The sequence below is a fragment of the Dama dama genome, chromosome 6 (assembly GCF_033118175.1).
Source record: "Dama dama isolate Ldn47 chromosome 6, ASM3311817v1, whole genome shotgun sequence".
NCBI classification, from domain to species: domain Eukaryota; kingdom Metazoa; phylum Chordata; class Mammalia; order Artiodactyla; family Cervidae; genus Dama; species Dama dama.
In genome coordinates this window covers 1,575,936-1,591,319 of record NC_083686.1, presented here as the reverse complement: position 1 = coordinate 1,591,319, position 15,384 = coordinate 1,575,936, and the positions used below count along the sequence as shown (strand labels likewise).

The window sequence follows — 15,384 nt, the reverse complement described above, 5'->3', positions numbered from 1 at the left end:
GGCAGAAAGTGAAGAGGAACTAAAGAGCCTCTGAAGAAAGTGAAAGAGGAGTGAAAAATCTGGTTTAAAACTCAATATTCAAAAAGCAAAGATCACGGCATCCGGTCCCATCACTTCATGGCAAACAGATGGAGAAACAATGGGAACAGTGAAAGACTTTACTTTCTTGGGCTCCAAAATCACTGTGGATGGTGACTGCAGCCATGAAATTAAAAGACGCTTGCTCCTTGGAAGAAAAACTATGACCAACCTAGAAAGCTTATTAAAAAGCAGAGACATCACTTTGTCGACAGAGGTTCAAATAGTCAAAGCTATGGTTTTTCCAGTAGTCATGTATGGATGTGAGAGTTGGACCATGAAGAAGGCTGAGCACCGAAGAATTGATGCTTTTGAACTGTGGTGTTGGAGAAGACTCTTGAGAGTCCCTTGAACTGCAAGGAGATCCAACCAGTCCATCCTAAAGGAAATCAGTCCCGAATATTCATTGGAAGGACTGATGCTGAAGCTCCAATACTCTGGCCACGTGATGCAAAGAGCTGACTCATTGGAAAAGACCCTGACGCTGGGAAAGATTGACGGCAGGAGAAGGGGACGACAAAGAATGAGATGGTTGGATGGCATCACTGACTCAGTGGACATGAGTTTGAGCAAACTCCCAGAGTTGATGATGGACAGGGAAGCCTTGTGTGCTGCAGTCCATGGGGTCACTGAACAACAAAACCAAATAGTGGCAAAATAAAGAAAGCTGTAAGTCAATAAATCATGAACAAAGTGGATTTACCAAAGAAATGCAAAGCTGGTATACACTGAAAAAAAAAAATTAATGTGAAACATAGTATTAACTGATCTCAACGGGGAAAATATCCTGTATCCCAGTACAGGAGAAAAAGAATCAATAAGGACATACATCCATTGTGGATAAAATAAAACAGAAGTAAAAGACAAACTCTTACCTCATGCTTGGAAAAGGAACCTTCCTTTCTTGCTAACTCTCTTACAAGTCCAGCAAGAAAGAGAGTGTTCCAAGAATTAGACCAAGTCACTGAAGATGATATGGCCGTGAATGTAGAGGATTCAATAGAACCCAGACTTACCAGAATAAAGCTTTGGCAAGGATGCTTAAACAATATACAAAAACCACTATGTGCAAACAACAGAAAAATGTAGTTAAAACACAACTTAAGTTTCTAAAGTAAGAAACCTAGAAACAAGCCTGTACAGTAGGCAGCTTTGGGGACCCCGCTGCTGTTAACCCTCTCACGGGATGCTCCTCTCCTCCCAGGGCCTGCCAAGGACGGAGGCCTCCTGGATCCTGGCTTCAGGACCACTGCTAGGTTGTGGTGGCCACCCAGGAAGTGTGGGGTCAGTCAGAGCCTCAGGCCTTGGGAGGCCCGTACCCTGGGAGGGCGCGGGCCGGAGCTCTGCACTCAGGAGCCGTTCCTCTTTGCCCTACCTAGACAACGCGACTGAACAACAAGTTTTTGTCTCTGGTGGTCTCCTGTGGAAGGCAGGCCTCTGAAGTTCACCAGTCGTGAGCCCCTGAGCCCCAGGCCTCCAGCACGTGAGCCTGCTCCATCTCGGGACCACAAGACAGGAATGGAGAAGGGCACACAGGAGAAGGCCAGCTCTGCCATCACTTCCTCTCTGGAGACCTCAGGCCCATCCATCCTTTCAGCTTTCCCAAGGTACTCACAGGCACGCCATGCCCTCCTGGGTCCCCTTTCCCACATGGAGGACAAACGGTGTATGGTGGCTGGTGCACTAGGTCCACACTGCTCAGAGCTCCACTCCTGGGCTGGCACTGGCAAGTCGGAGCAGACAACCCGCAGTCAACCTCACTTAGGGGCTGAAGTTAAAATTCTGCTCGACTCACGGCTCCGACCAAGAGTGACCTCTTACCTGCTGGCGTCTAAGCTGGTACATGACCAAGCCACCTTCCCACACATGTGTGCCCCAAGATACACACAGCTGGAGGCAGACAGGAATCATGTACCTTGGGCATGGGTGTGAGCTGAGAGGTGAAATGGATCCCAATGAGTAAATGAACGCACGAAAAAGGTACCTGGTTCAAGTTAATGATTTATTTTCACCTGTAACACTAGCAGAGAAGTCAAAAAACAGACTGACAGACATGGATAAAGTTTATAAACGGAACAAAGAAAGATCTGAATTATGTACACTGAGGGAGAGAAAGGGATTTTTCCATATCAACTTTTCCTATTTTGCAATTTCTGAATAGTAGAAACTAAACATTTTCCCCCAGTTTAATATGAAGGAACACAACTTTTATGATCAACCATTTGTCCTTAAGCATAAAGTGTAAGAGATTTTGGCTGTATGGTTGTCCTGGCTTCTGAAGTCTGGGTATTGTTAGAACATTTAAAAAAAAGAAAAAAGAAAAAAGAAAAGGAGTGTTCCATGAAGCCCTGAAGGAACTTCATGGGGACACTGTGTCTACTCAAAGGGCAGACAGTGCCCGTCACGCTGACGAGAACTGATATCCTGCCTTCCTCGAATGTAAGGAGAAAATAGTACTTTTATCAAACCAACTGGAAGTGAGCCAAACAGTTATAAAGTCAGAATGAAGCATGAATTTTCCTTTCACAGAGGAGGGACACTCCTTCGGCCCTGTTTAAAGTGAATTCTGTGCTGAGTCCCTGCTCCTCCAGAAGGAAAAACTGAAGGTCAGTTATTGCTAGCAACGCCAGAGGAGACCCCCTTCCATCTTGAAGCTGTTTCACACGGAAGGCTGTGGGTTTGGCTTGAAGCCCTCTGAGGAAGGAGGGTGTGGAGGTGCAGGCAGCAGGCTCTGCAGGGCTTCTCCCCCGGGAGCCACCCCTGGGCCACTCTGCCACCTCCTTGAGGACTAGAGGCTCTCACACCTGGAGTTGAGCAGAGGGTGTTATCTGGGGCCCTGGGGAGGAGGGGCCACAGAACTTTGCCACCAAAATCTAAGGAGCAATCGAAGCCCAAAGGATCAAGGCTCAATGGCCAGAAGAGCAGCTTCTGCAATGAACGTCAGCTGCGGGGGCGGTGGTGCCCAGCTTGAGTCTGGAGAGCCCAACTCTGACTCGCAGGTGGCTGTGACTTGGCCAACAGGATGGACGTGGGCAGCTGATAAGGCCACAATTACTGCCACCGCCGCCTGGGTCTATGCTTGAGTAGACGTTAGGCAGTGGGAACTGAGGACCAGAGGGCCTATGGTAAACAAGGGATGATTTTTATCAGAAAAGAGGACGCCCGGCCCCGTGCCTGCCCCACTGTGACTCCTACGCCAGGTGAGCTTGGGCGCGGGTCCAGGTCCTGAGAACAGGTGGTGAGCAGGACGGGGCAACACAGGCACTGCTCCACAGGTGACACGAGGCCCCCCCAAGGACACTGAGAGTGCTACATCTCCTGGGCTGCTGAAAAGGAGGCAAAGAACGGGCTTTATTGCACATTTCGTTCTTAGAAAACTAGGGATTGCCCTGCCAAGGCCTTGGTGATCTGCAGGAACCTCTGACATCGATGTAGGTGGACTCATGGGTGGCCTCTAAATCACAAGGGATGGAAAACAAAGTCCAGTGGTTGGTCTTTCCGGGGCCACACTTGCTTCTGGGATCCTCGGACTGGATGGACCATGTGTGGCTTGTCACTGCTGTGGGCAGATGCCTGGGACGAGGTAGCATGCCCAGGAGAGCTGGGCGGACCTGCATGCTCTCTGACCAGGGCTGGTGCTCCACGACACCACCAGGAGGAAGATGGGACAAACTCTCCAAACAGGGAAAACTTCTTGGCAAATGGGCAGCTTCTGAAAGAGGCTAGAACCATGCTTCTCATTTCCAGCATGCCTGACTCCCTCTCTCCTACCCTGGAACCAGACTACCCAGGAGATGTCGACCGGCTGGGAGGGGCCTGGCTCCAGCTCCACGGCATCCAACTAGAGGTAACAAAAGGATCTAAGATGGGGTTGGAAATAAGAGAGCAGTTTACATACTGGACGTTGATTCTGAAAGTCTTTTTGAGCTCAAGAAACGGGAGGCAGACGAGCCACGTAAGGCGCACAGAGAGCCCGCCAGGCTCTGTGTCCACTTGTCTCTCCTGAGCAACTCTCGGCACTTCATATGTAAATGGGGTGGTACCGTTTGTGGCTCATCTTTTTCCTGCAAGTTGGGCAAGTGTTAGCATTCTTCAGGGAATCACGGAGGCACTGGCTACAGAAGACGTGGCCACACTCTGTAGAAACAATGAGACGTCCATTCTGCACAATCTGGAAAACATACAAACAGCCTTCAGGTCACGTCTTGTACTGGAGCAGCCGGAGCCCCAGCGTCCACTCCCGCCTGTTCCTAAGATGACGAATGAGCGGGGAGGGGCCAGGGGCTGCAGCAGGAAAGCAGAGAAGGGGGTCTGGAGAACTAACGATGCTCCTCTGAGGCTCCGGAAGGTACGGGCGGCGTCTCTGAAGCCAAAAAACAGGCAGGAGCCAACCTCGGGCAGTGAGAGCCCAAGGTGAAGCCCTGGGGCTCGAGGAACCCCAGGCAGCAGTAGGGCAGAGCCAGAGGACCCAGGGCCACGGAAAACACTGGCAGCGTCTGCTGAGGCCGGGCGGGGAACACACAGGACTGGCACAGGGCAGTGCAGGGAATGAAGGGGCCAGAGTCCAAGACTGTGTGGCCCAAAGAGATGGCATGGCCTCCCTTCACAGATGTGCGCCACGCCATGTGCCAGCACCGGCATGACTGCAAGACAGGCGTCCAAGCCCACCCGAGAAGCGCTCGTCTCATTCCCTGACTGAAGCAGCCTGAGGCCAGGACCAGGGAAGACGCAGTCGAGCCTGCTTACCTCCGAGTACCCGTCCATGCAGATGGGGCAGCTGACGGTGCCAGAGGGCCTAGAAGCACAGAGCTCACGTCAGGAAAGCAAGCCAGATGGTCAGTTCCTAACGCTACGTGGCTCCATCTAAGCCGCCCATGCCCCCTCCTCACACCCTCATGCCCAAGTGCCACAGCCCAGGCACTTGGGAGGTTGGCAGTCCCATGGCACAGGGGTTCTCGGAGAAAGGGGGGAACAGAGGGCAAGAGAAAGTGCAGACAATGGGAGTCCCCCTTGCAGCCTCCCTGTCTGGGCAGGGGCTGGCCGAGCACCCCCTTCCTCCAAGCATTCCTGCTGCAGTAGGCGGGGGTGCTGGGGCTCACCCTCAGCTACTCTCACACCCTGGCGGTGCCTGGTGCACCTGGTCAGGTCACAGGGGGAACAGTGGAGCCCAGCCTGGGATCTGCCCGCCACCCAGACGCTTCAATAAGCCCTTTCTGAGCCCAGGATTGAAGCATTTGCCAAGGGGCCGGGATTTCTAACACCCTGCCTCCGCCCAACCTCTTCACTAGAAACTGGAGAAAGAAGGGATCCTCACTCCGGGGACAAGGGCCCATGTGTCCAGAGGCTGCTTGGCAGACAGCCTGCCCCCGGCACGGCCCCTGGTACCTGAGGCCCACAGCTGCCTCTTCCCTGGCGCTCCTGGGGGAGTGGGTGGTCACATACACGTCCTTGTCCCGGGCCAGCTCCTCCTCGTCACTGCTCACTACACAGCTATCAGCGTGGTCCTGGCGCAGCCGCCTGCCGTTCCTCCTTGGCCGCCTCCTCTCTAAGGTTCGAGTCCTCGTTTAAGGAAGGGCCTCAGCCCCACCCCCCTCGGAACCAGCCTCCCGTCTTCCCCGGAGGAGCCCCCAGCCCTGCTGCAGCAGAGGCGGGGCGAGTCCCCGCAGCAGGCAGGGCTGCCCCAGGGAGTGTTCCCGCCCTTGGCCAAACCCAAGGAAGGAGGGAGACCACTCACCTTCAACAATCTTGGAAACAGGAGAAAAACAGAAGAGAAAGACACAGTTAACGTGACATAGGATGTTCTGCACTCTCTAACGCTCTTCCACAATCAGGCTGGCACGTCTGGCTCCCACGCGGGGCCCTCAGGGGAGCAGCCAGGCCTGGAGCGGCCGAGCCTGGCGCCCGGCGCTGAGGGCCCCGGAGCCGCCCACGGCCCCTTCTCAAACAGAGGCCCCAGGGGCCCGCAGCCCACCACCCGCCACACAGGCTACTGCCAGAGACGGGGCCTCACTGGGAGAAGGCTTGGCAGGCTTCATGCTTTACCGACCAGAGGAGGTCAGGCAGGGACCCTGAGAGCAGCACACGCCACAGACTGAGACCAACCTGGCCCTGTGCTGGAGGCGGGCAGAGGCCAGCAGGGAGGACCCACCAGCCCAGGGCCGGGCTCCAGGCCCAGAGGCCTCCTCACGCTTCGCATGCGCTGTGGTTCTGACACGCTGAAATCCCCGGCAGCCCTGCTGCTCCCACTGTTCCCAACAGCATCTGCTCACCTCGTGTCTGTGTCACCATCCAGTAATTCTCACAATATCTCAAACTTTTTCATTGTTGCTATATTCATCATGGCTCTATCTAATCAGTGATTTCTGATGTAACTACCCTAATTGTTTTGGGGCATCACGAACCTCACCAATATAAGATGATGAGCTTAAGTGATAAATATATACTCTGTTCCAGAGACCAACTGTCCCATGACTCCCTCCCTCTTCTTGAGCCTCCCTAGACACAACAATACTGAAATTAGGCCAATCAGTCACCTTACAACGGCCTTGCAGTGTTGAAGCAAAAGAGCTGCATATCTCACTTTAAATCCCAACCTAGAAATGACAAAGCTTAGTGAGGAAGGCACTTCAAAGGTTAAGACAGGCCAAAAGCTAGGCCTTCTGCACCAGTTAGCTAGCTTGTGAATGCAAAGGAAAAGTTCCTCAAGGAAATGTGAAGTGCTCCTCCAGTGAATGCACAACAATAAGAAAGTGAACAGGCTTACTGCTGACGGCGTGAAAGTTGGAGTTGGCCTGGACGGAAGATCCAACCAGCCACAGTGTTTCCATAAACCAAAGCCCACGGCAGAGCAAGGCCCCAACCTCTTCAATTCCATGAGAACGGAGAGAGGGGAGGAAGCTGCACAAAGTATGAAGCTGGCAGGGGTTGGATCCCAAGGTCAAAGGAAAGATGCAGTCTCTGGCGCATCAGAGTGCAAAGGTGAAGCCGCAACTGCTGATGTAGAAGCTGCAACAAGTTACCCAAAAGAGCCAGCCAAGATCACTAATGTGGGTGGCTACACTAGACAACAGGTTTTCAGTGTAGACAAAGCCTCTATTGGAAGGAGAGGCCATTCAGGACTTTTGTAGCTAGAGAAGTCAATGCCTGGCTTCAAAGCTTCGAAGGACAGACTGACTCCCTCATTAGAAGCGTAAATAGCTGGTTGAAGTCAATGCTCGTTTACCATTCCAAAAACTCTACAGCCCCTAAGAATGGTGCTAAATCAACCCACTCTGCCTGTGCGCAGTAAACGGAACAACAAAGCCTGAATGGCAGCACATCTCGTCACCACATCATTTACTGACCATCTTAAACTGACACATACTGCTCAGACAAAGATTTCGTTCAAAACATTCCCTCTCACTGACAATGAACCTGATGATGCAAGAGCTCTGATGGAGATGAACAACGAGACAAATGCTGTTTTCTTGCCGAGTAACACAACATCCTGCAGCCCATGGATCAAGGAGTCATTTCAACTTTCAAGTCTTGTAATTTAAGAAATATATTTCTAACCCTACAGCTGCCATAAACAGTACTTTCTCTGATGGATCTGAGCAAAGTAAACAAAAAACCATATGGAAAGCAGAGATATCACTTTGCCGACAAAGGTCTGTATAATCAAAGCCATGATTTTTCCAGTAGTCATGTATGGAAGTGAAAGTTGAACCATAAAGAAGGCTGAGCACCAAAGAGTATGATGCTTTTGAACTGTGGTGTTGGAGAAGACTCTTCAAAGTCTCTTGGACTGCAAAGAGATCAAACTAGTCAATACTAAAGGAAATCAGTCCTGAATATTCACTGGAAGGACTGATGAAGTGCCAATACTTTGGCCACTTAATGCAAAGAGCTGACTCATTGGAAACAACCCTCATGCTGGGAAAGACTGAGGGCAGAAGGAGAAGAGGATGACAGAAGATGGAGGTTGGATGGCATCACCGACTCAATGGATGAGTTTGAGCAAACTCAGGGAGGCAGTGGAGGACAGAGGAGCCCGGCGTGCTGCAGTCCATGGGGTCGCAGAGTCAGACAACACTTAGTGACTGAAAAAATGAATACATGGTGGCCAGAGAGCTCCCTTCACTGGTGATGACTATGTCCCCATGTTCAATGGAAGAAGAGTTTGGAGGTAAGACTTCTTGCCCAAAAGACAAAAAAGAATGGACCCACAGCCTGGCCTCCCAGCTCCATGCCCTTCCTGTGACCCTGAGTCACCTCCTAGCTGATGGACAATAACATAATTTGTTCAGTTCAGTCGCTCAGTTGTGTCCGACTCTTTGCGACCCCATGAATCACGCCAGGCCTCCCTGTCCATCACAAACTCCCGCTTACTCAAACTCACGCGCATCGAGTCAGTGATGCCATTCAGCCATCTCATCCTCTGTCGTCCCCTTCTCCTGCTCCCAATCCCTCCCAGCATCAGGGTCTTTTCCAATGAGTCAACTCTTCACATGACGTGGATAAAGTACTGGAGTTTCAGCTTCAGCGTCAGTCCTTCCAATGAACACCCAGGACTGATCTCCTTTAGGATGGACTGCTTGGATCTCCTTGCAGTCCAAGGGACTCTCAAGAGTCTTCTCCAACACCACAGTTCAAAAGCATCAATTCTTCAGTGCTCAGCTTTCTTCACAGTCCAACTCTCACATCCATACATGACCACTGGAAAAACCACAGTCTTGACTAGATGGACCTTTGTTGGCAAAGTAATGTCTCTGCTTTTTAATATGCTGTCTAGGTTGGTCATAACTTTCCTTCCAAGCAGTAAGCGTCTTTTAATTTCATGGCTGCAATCACCATCTGCAGTGGTTTTGGAGCCCCCCAAAATAAAGTCTGACACTGTTTCCCATCTATTTCCCATGAAGTGATGGGACCAGATGCCATGATCTTAGTTTTCTGAATGTTGAGCTTTAAGCCAACTTTTTCAATCTCCTCTTTCACTTTCATCAAGAGGCTTTTTAGTTCCTCTTCACTTTCTGCCATAAACACAATTTGTAGGCTATAGCCAAAGATAATATAATCTTTAATTCATATATTAGAAAAGAAATGATGAAAATTAGCAAAATAACTCAAAGAAAGGAAAAACCAATGAATGAAAACAAACGTATAAGAAAAAGGATACACAAAGCTAAAAGTTGGTTCTTTGAAAGATCTAATAAAACTCTTAAAAAAAAAAGCAAACACAGAAAACACAAATAACCAGTATCAGAAATGAGACATCACTACAGATTCCACAGAAATGAAGACATTACAAATTTATGCCAATAAAAATGAAAATTTTAGATGAAATCAACAAATTCCTACAAAGTAAAATTAACACAGTGAAATGAAAAGTGAAAGCTGACCAATTGTGTTTAACTCTTTGCGACCCCATAAACTGTATCCCAACAGGCTCCCTGTCAATGGGATTCTTTAGACAAGAATACTGGAGTGGGTTGCCCTTTCCTTCTCCAGGGAAATCTTCCTGACCCAGGGATTGAACCCAGGTCTATTGCATTGCAGGCAGTTTCTTTGCCATCTGAGCCACCAGGGAAGCCCGATAATTGCCAAAGCATGGAGGTGTAGTTGCTCAGTCATGTCCGACTCTTCCACGGCGTGGACTGCAGCCCACCAGGCTCCTCTGTCCACAGGATTCTCCAGGCAAGGATACTGGAGCGCGGTGCCATGCCCTCTTCCAGGGGACCTTCCTGACTCAGGAACCAAAACTGGACCTCCTGCACTGCAGGCAGCATCTTTATCGTCTCAGCCCCCAGAAAAGCCCCAATAATTACCAAAACCCACTAAAACGCTACTTCTGCTTTATTGATCGTGCCAAAGCCTTTGACTGTGAAGATCACAACAAACTATGGAAAATTCTTCAAGAGATGGGACTATCAGACCACCTTACCTGCCTCCTGAGAAACCTGTATGCAGGTCAAGAAGCAACAGTTAGAACTGACATGGAACAACAGACTGGTTCCAAATTGGGAAAGGAGTACGTCAAGGCTGTATACTGCCACAGTGCTTATTCAACTTATATGCATAGTATATCATGTGAAATGCCAGGCTGGATGAAGCACAAGCTGGAATCAAGATTGCTGGAAGAAATATCAATAACCTCAAATATGCAGATGACACCACCCTCATGGCAGAAAGTGAAAAGGAACTGAAGAGCCTCTTGATGACAGTGAGAGAGTGAAAAAGCTGGCTTAAAACTCAACATTCAGAAAACTAAAATCATGGCATCTGGTCCCATCACTTCATGGCAAACATTGACAAACTTTATTTTTTTGGGCTCCAAAATCACTGCAAATGACTGCAGCCATGAAATTACAAGACGCTTACTCCTTGAAAGAAAAGCTATGACAAACCTAAAAGGCATATTAAAAAGCAAAGACATTACTTTGCTAACAAAGGTCCATCTAGTCACAGCTATGGTTTTTCTAGTAGTCATGTATGGATGTGAGAATTGGACTATAAAGAAAGCTGAGCACCAAAGAATTGATGCTTTTGAACTGTGGTGCTGGAGAAGACTCTTGAGAGTCCCTTGGACTGCAAGGACATCCAACCAGTCCATCGTAAAGGAGATCAGTCCTGAATATTCATTGGAAGGACTGATGCTGAAGCTGAAACTCCAATACTTGTGGCCACCTGATGTGAACAACTGACTCACTGAAAAAGACCCTGATGCTGGGTCTTTTAGATTGAAGACGGAAGGAGAAGGGGACGACAGAGGATGAGATGGTTGGATGCCATCACTGACTCGATGGACATTAGTTTAAGCAAGCTCCAGGAGTTGGTGACGGACAGGGAAGCCTGGCATGCTGCAGTCCATGGGGTAGTAAAGCCCTGGACACGACTGAGCAACTGAACTGAAGTACTTTCTCTGTAGAGTTCTATCAACTATTCAAAGAAGGAATAGTCCCAATCTCACAAAATCTTCTGAAGAACAGCAAAAAAGGTCCCCAAATTACTTTATAAAGATACCAAAACTCTGATACCAGAACTTTATAAAGAAAAATTACCGACCATCAATCTTAACTCACAAAAATTGTGGCAAAAATTATATATAAAATATTGGCAAACTGAGTCTAGCAACATAGAAAAAATTATGTTACAACCACAATGCTTAAGTGGTTTAACACTAGAAACCAATGTAATTTTCCACTTCAACCTATGAAAGGGGAAAAAAATCATCATTAGATGAGACTTAAATTTCAACACTGATTCAAGATGAAACTTATAAGCAAACATGAAAAAGAGAAACTTCTCCACTCTGGTAAGGGTATCGACAAACCCAAAAGCCTTATAGCAGAGGTCCTATTTAATGGTAGAACTGAAAGGACTCTTTCAGATTTTGAATGAAACAAGAATGCCCATGACTGTCACTGTTTTTACTCAGCCAATAATGAATTTTTTAGCCAATGTGTTAAGGCCAAAAAAAAAAAAAATCAAGAAGAACCAAAACTTGTTCCATATACACAAAAATTCAGAAGATTCACAGATTAAGAATTGTTAAAAAAGAAAAATCAATTGCATTTCTTTATATTAGCAAATCAAAATTAAAAATGAAAAATTTAAACACCATTTATTAAAAAAAAATAAAATAAAAAATAAACACCATTTATAGCATCCTAAAATACTACATACCTAGGAATAAATCTTCTAACAAAAGACTTGCAAAATTACTCCAGGGTATAAAGTTTACTGTGAAGTATCTAATCTTGGTGTTCAGTTGCTCAGTCGTGTCCAGCTCTTTGCGACCCCATGGAGAGCAACATGCCAGGATTCCCTGTCCTTCACACTATCTCCCAGAGCTTGCTCAAACTCATGCCCATTGAGTCGGTGATGCCATCCAATCATCTCGTTACTAAGAGGTATCTAATCTTATCTCAAACTATACACAATTCAAATGGATTATAGACCTAAATGTGAAATGTGAAATAGTAATACTTTTGGAATATAGGAACAAATTTTTATGGTACAGGATTTTCATTAACAAAGTTGATAAATTCAACTATGTTAAGACCCTTTGTATATAAACAAAAAAGAGAAAAGACAAGCCTCTGAATAGAAGATTCAATACACAACTAATGGCAGGCTCATATTTAGAAATTTATTAAAAAAATGAGACAAGGCAGGCAGTCACAAGGAAAAATGAGCAAAGATTCAGTTAAAAAAAAAACTTCCAACAGGCAACACACCAAAGAGGAAAACGAGCCCCCACTAAGCATGACAAGGCACTGGACCCCGACGGTCGTGGGGAGAACACACAGAAAGCTCACGGGAGACCCCGGCAACAGCAGATGGGCTAGAGGGCAGTGGGGGGAGCCTGGGTGGGAGTGGCCTCTCTGTAAGATGGGGCTCACTGCCCAGCAACCACCGAGGGAACACACGCCCTGGAGAAACAGTCTGTGGTTTCTCCTTCAGTCTTAAGAGGGTTCACCAAAGTTCTACTGTGGTCCTGGGGTGTAAAGATGCCAAGCTACTCCCAGACAGGGTCCAAGTGGTACATACACTTAGTCTACCCCCTGGATTCTGAGGGGCTGGTAAGATTACCCCAATCTGGGAAACAACACAATCATTTCACTCTCCTGAATGTGGCATCTGAGGTAACCCTAAACTTGTAACCCCTCTAATAGAGGCCCCTCGTCTTGAGTCGGTAATATTACTAGGTATTCCAAGTGGATCTGCTTAGTGAGAATTTCAGCCTAGATATACTTCTCAGTGTAAATTTTAAAACTGGAGTTTGGACTTGTTAAAATAATTATCAACAAAAAATGAACGATTAGACTAAAAGGGATGCTATCAAATCCCAATTATTCTATATCTGGGAACACTGAGGCCACAGGGAGGGGAATCCTCCACCAGAACCCGGGACCCCTGCTTCTCAGGCTGGTCTCCCCTCCACCCAACCACCTGCCCAGGCTCCCCACCGCCCCCAGTGCCAGCTTTCCTGTCCAGTGTCTCCCGGTGACTCTCCACAGCCCAGGCCACAGGAGGAGGCTAGAGCACTCAGAAAAGCAGCCCACGCAGGCAGGCAGAGCAACCATCAGAAAAGAATCAGGGCGCAGAAGGGGTATGACGACGCTGGCTTGTCACTCAGCAGCAGCCATCGGCGTCCCCTTGCGGGCAGAATCCTGGCCATCTCCCCAGGGCCTGGCACACTACAGGTGGACACCAAGTGCTGGGGGCAAGAAGGACTGGCGGCACTCTGAAGTGTCAATCAGCAACGGAGCTGCAGGCATCAGCCCAGGTGCCAGACTCATCTGTCTTCTCAGAACCTCAGGGAGCTTGCCAGGAACAGCAGCAAAGCTGGATGTATGCGCCTTAGAAAACACTCACAGGCCCAACGGGGACCACTGACAGCTAAGCCACTGAGACTTATCTCCAGGGAAATGACTGCCTCCTGCTCAGGAGCGGTGTCCCCAGTGCTGGGACAGCTGACAGGCTCAGCAGGAGCAGCTGCCTGGCCTCTGGGGGGGTGGGGTGGGGTGGGGGCAGAATGCAACAGACGGACACACAGCCAGACAGCCCAGCAGTTTCAAACTGGGCCCAGAGTGTAAATCTCTTGTCAGGTCAGTTCCCTGTCCTCACACTCTTGCTTCTTTTGAAGGCTTCTCGGTGTAACCCTGAGGTTCTAAGCACAGCCAGGATAGCCCCAAGATCATGGGCCCCTAGACCGAGGGGAGACTCGGCTCCGAGCAACCTCCACCTGCCCCAGAAAACCAGTCCTCAGCAGCACCACCCCTACTGCCCCCTCACATGGGTCTGCCTCCACTCCGCACACCTGTGCCCTCTATCAGCAGCATCCTGAGACACAAGGGCACCCTCAGAACACGGGCGGGCCGAGCAGACTCCCAGCCCCACCCGGGGAGGCGCCCTGCTTGGGGGAGCTGGGCTGCGGGAACGGCTTCCCCATCCCCGAGCAGGTCTCCTTCCTGGAGGCCACGCAGGGGCAGGCGGGTGCCCTGGGGCGGGGGGGGGCCAGCAGCTCCCAGGCTCCACCATCTGGGAGCCATGGCACCATCGGGCACCAGCGGGCAGTGCAGGGAGCCTGCCTGCTCCACAGCAGCGGCTTCCAGGCCTCGAGACCCCCCGGCAGTGTTCAGCGAACATCCCCATTCCCACCAGCCAAGAGGGTGTAAACTCATGTTTACTGGGCTTTACAGTGCCTGGCGTTGGGTGCCAGGCACTCAAACACAGGATTCTTCTAATCCTCACAGTACCCTACTGACACGGATGGCATTATCCTCATTTTATGGACAAGTGAAGGAGATTAAGTAACTTGCCCAAGGTCATGCAGCTGGTATTAAAGGTGGAATCAGGGACTAAAGAGAGACCAAGCCTCAGAGTTCTCCCCAGCTATGCAAAGGAGGCTCACTTGTGATTAATTAAAGCAATAAAGTCACAAGAATTGATTTTCCTGAAACATTTTCCACCTTGAGTGCTGTAACCTGTGACCAAGGCCTTCAGACGTGCCAGCCAGGGGCCCACCGCCGAGAGCGCCAACGCTCAGGCTCCCCCACTTACCACGACAGAGTCATTGTGAGTCAGGTCGACGACCACAGGCTCTAAAGATTCACATGTGAGGTCCACTATTTCGTCTCCCGCTTCAAAATAAAGCATTTTAACAAGCTTTAGAGGGAAAGTGAAGGCATACTGCTCAGTTTCATTAATATGACAACTAACAGAACACGGCTTAAACAAAACTAACACCCCTAAAGCACAGCGGTAAAGGGGCAAGCAGTGACCACCCCCCGAGTCCTGCTCTGAACACCACTGTGTGGTTTTAACCAATACACCACCCCTCCCCGGGGCGTCACGCTGCCACTGCTGACCTCCACACCCCACCCCTGCTCATTCACAGCGGAGAGGCAGCGGGTCACCCAGGGTGGGTGGGGGTGCACAGCCAGGAAGGGACCAAGCGTGCTGGGCTCGGGCTCTGGGGCGGGTCTGCCTGACAGCTCCGCTCCCCGACCTCAGGTCAGGCTGCGCTCGGCACGGCACAGGCTGCACTCTTCATCAGTTGCCCTTCCATCTCACTCAGCCTGCCAGCGCTTCACAACTTGGCTGGGCCACAACGGTTTACTCACTGGCCCCCCAAAGCCCCAACTTGCCAAGAGAGGTTGAGCCTGTCCTGCAACTTGCCTTTGAGCCCAAGAATACAGTGCATGTCTACCCACGCACGGGCCAAGTGGGAAGGACTTGTGCCAAACGGTTACCAGCACTGAGGTCTGGCAGTGTACAACCTCCATTTCTATAAACTGAAAGATTTACAACCATCTTTGT

The 15,384-nt window shown here is 49.6% G+C and overlaps 1 protein-coding gene across 1 annotated transcript in view; it reads right to left on the bottom strand.

Moving 5' to 3' along the window:
• Positions 1–2,061: 2,061 nt before the first annotated feature.
• RNF4 (ring finger protein 4) overlaps positions 2,062–15,384 on the bottom strand; it is a 33,717-nt gene continuing 20,394 nt past the window's right edge. The window contains exons 4-8 of the mRNA XM_061145383.1: positions 14,626–14,705; positions 5,813–5,822; positions 5,464–5,623; positions 4,825–4,873; positions 2,062–4,249 (exon numbers count right to left, since the gene is read on the bottom strand). Coding sequence (XP_061001366.1) covers positions 4,100–4,249; positions 4,825–4,873; positions 5,464–5,623; positions 5,813–5,822; positions 14,626–14,705 — 449 coding nt within the window. The 3' untranslated portion in view covers positions 2,062–4,099. The remainder of the gene's footprint in view (positions 4,250–4,824; positions 4,874–5,463; positions 5,624–5,812; positions 5,823–14,625; positions 14,706–15,384) is intronic.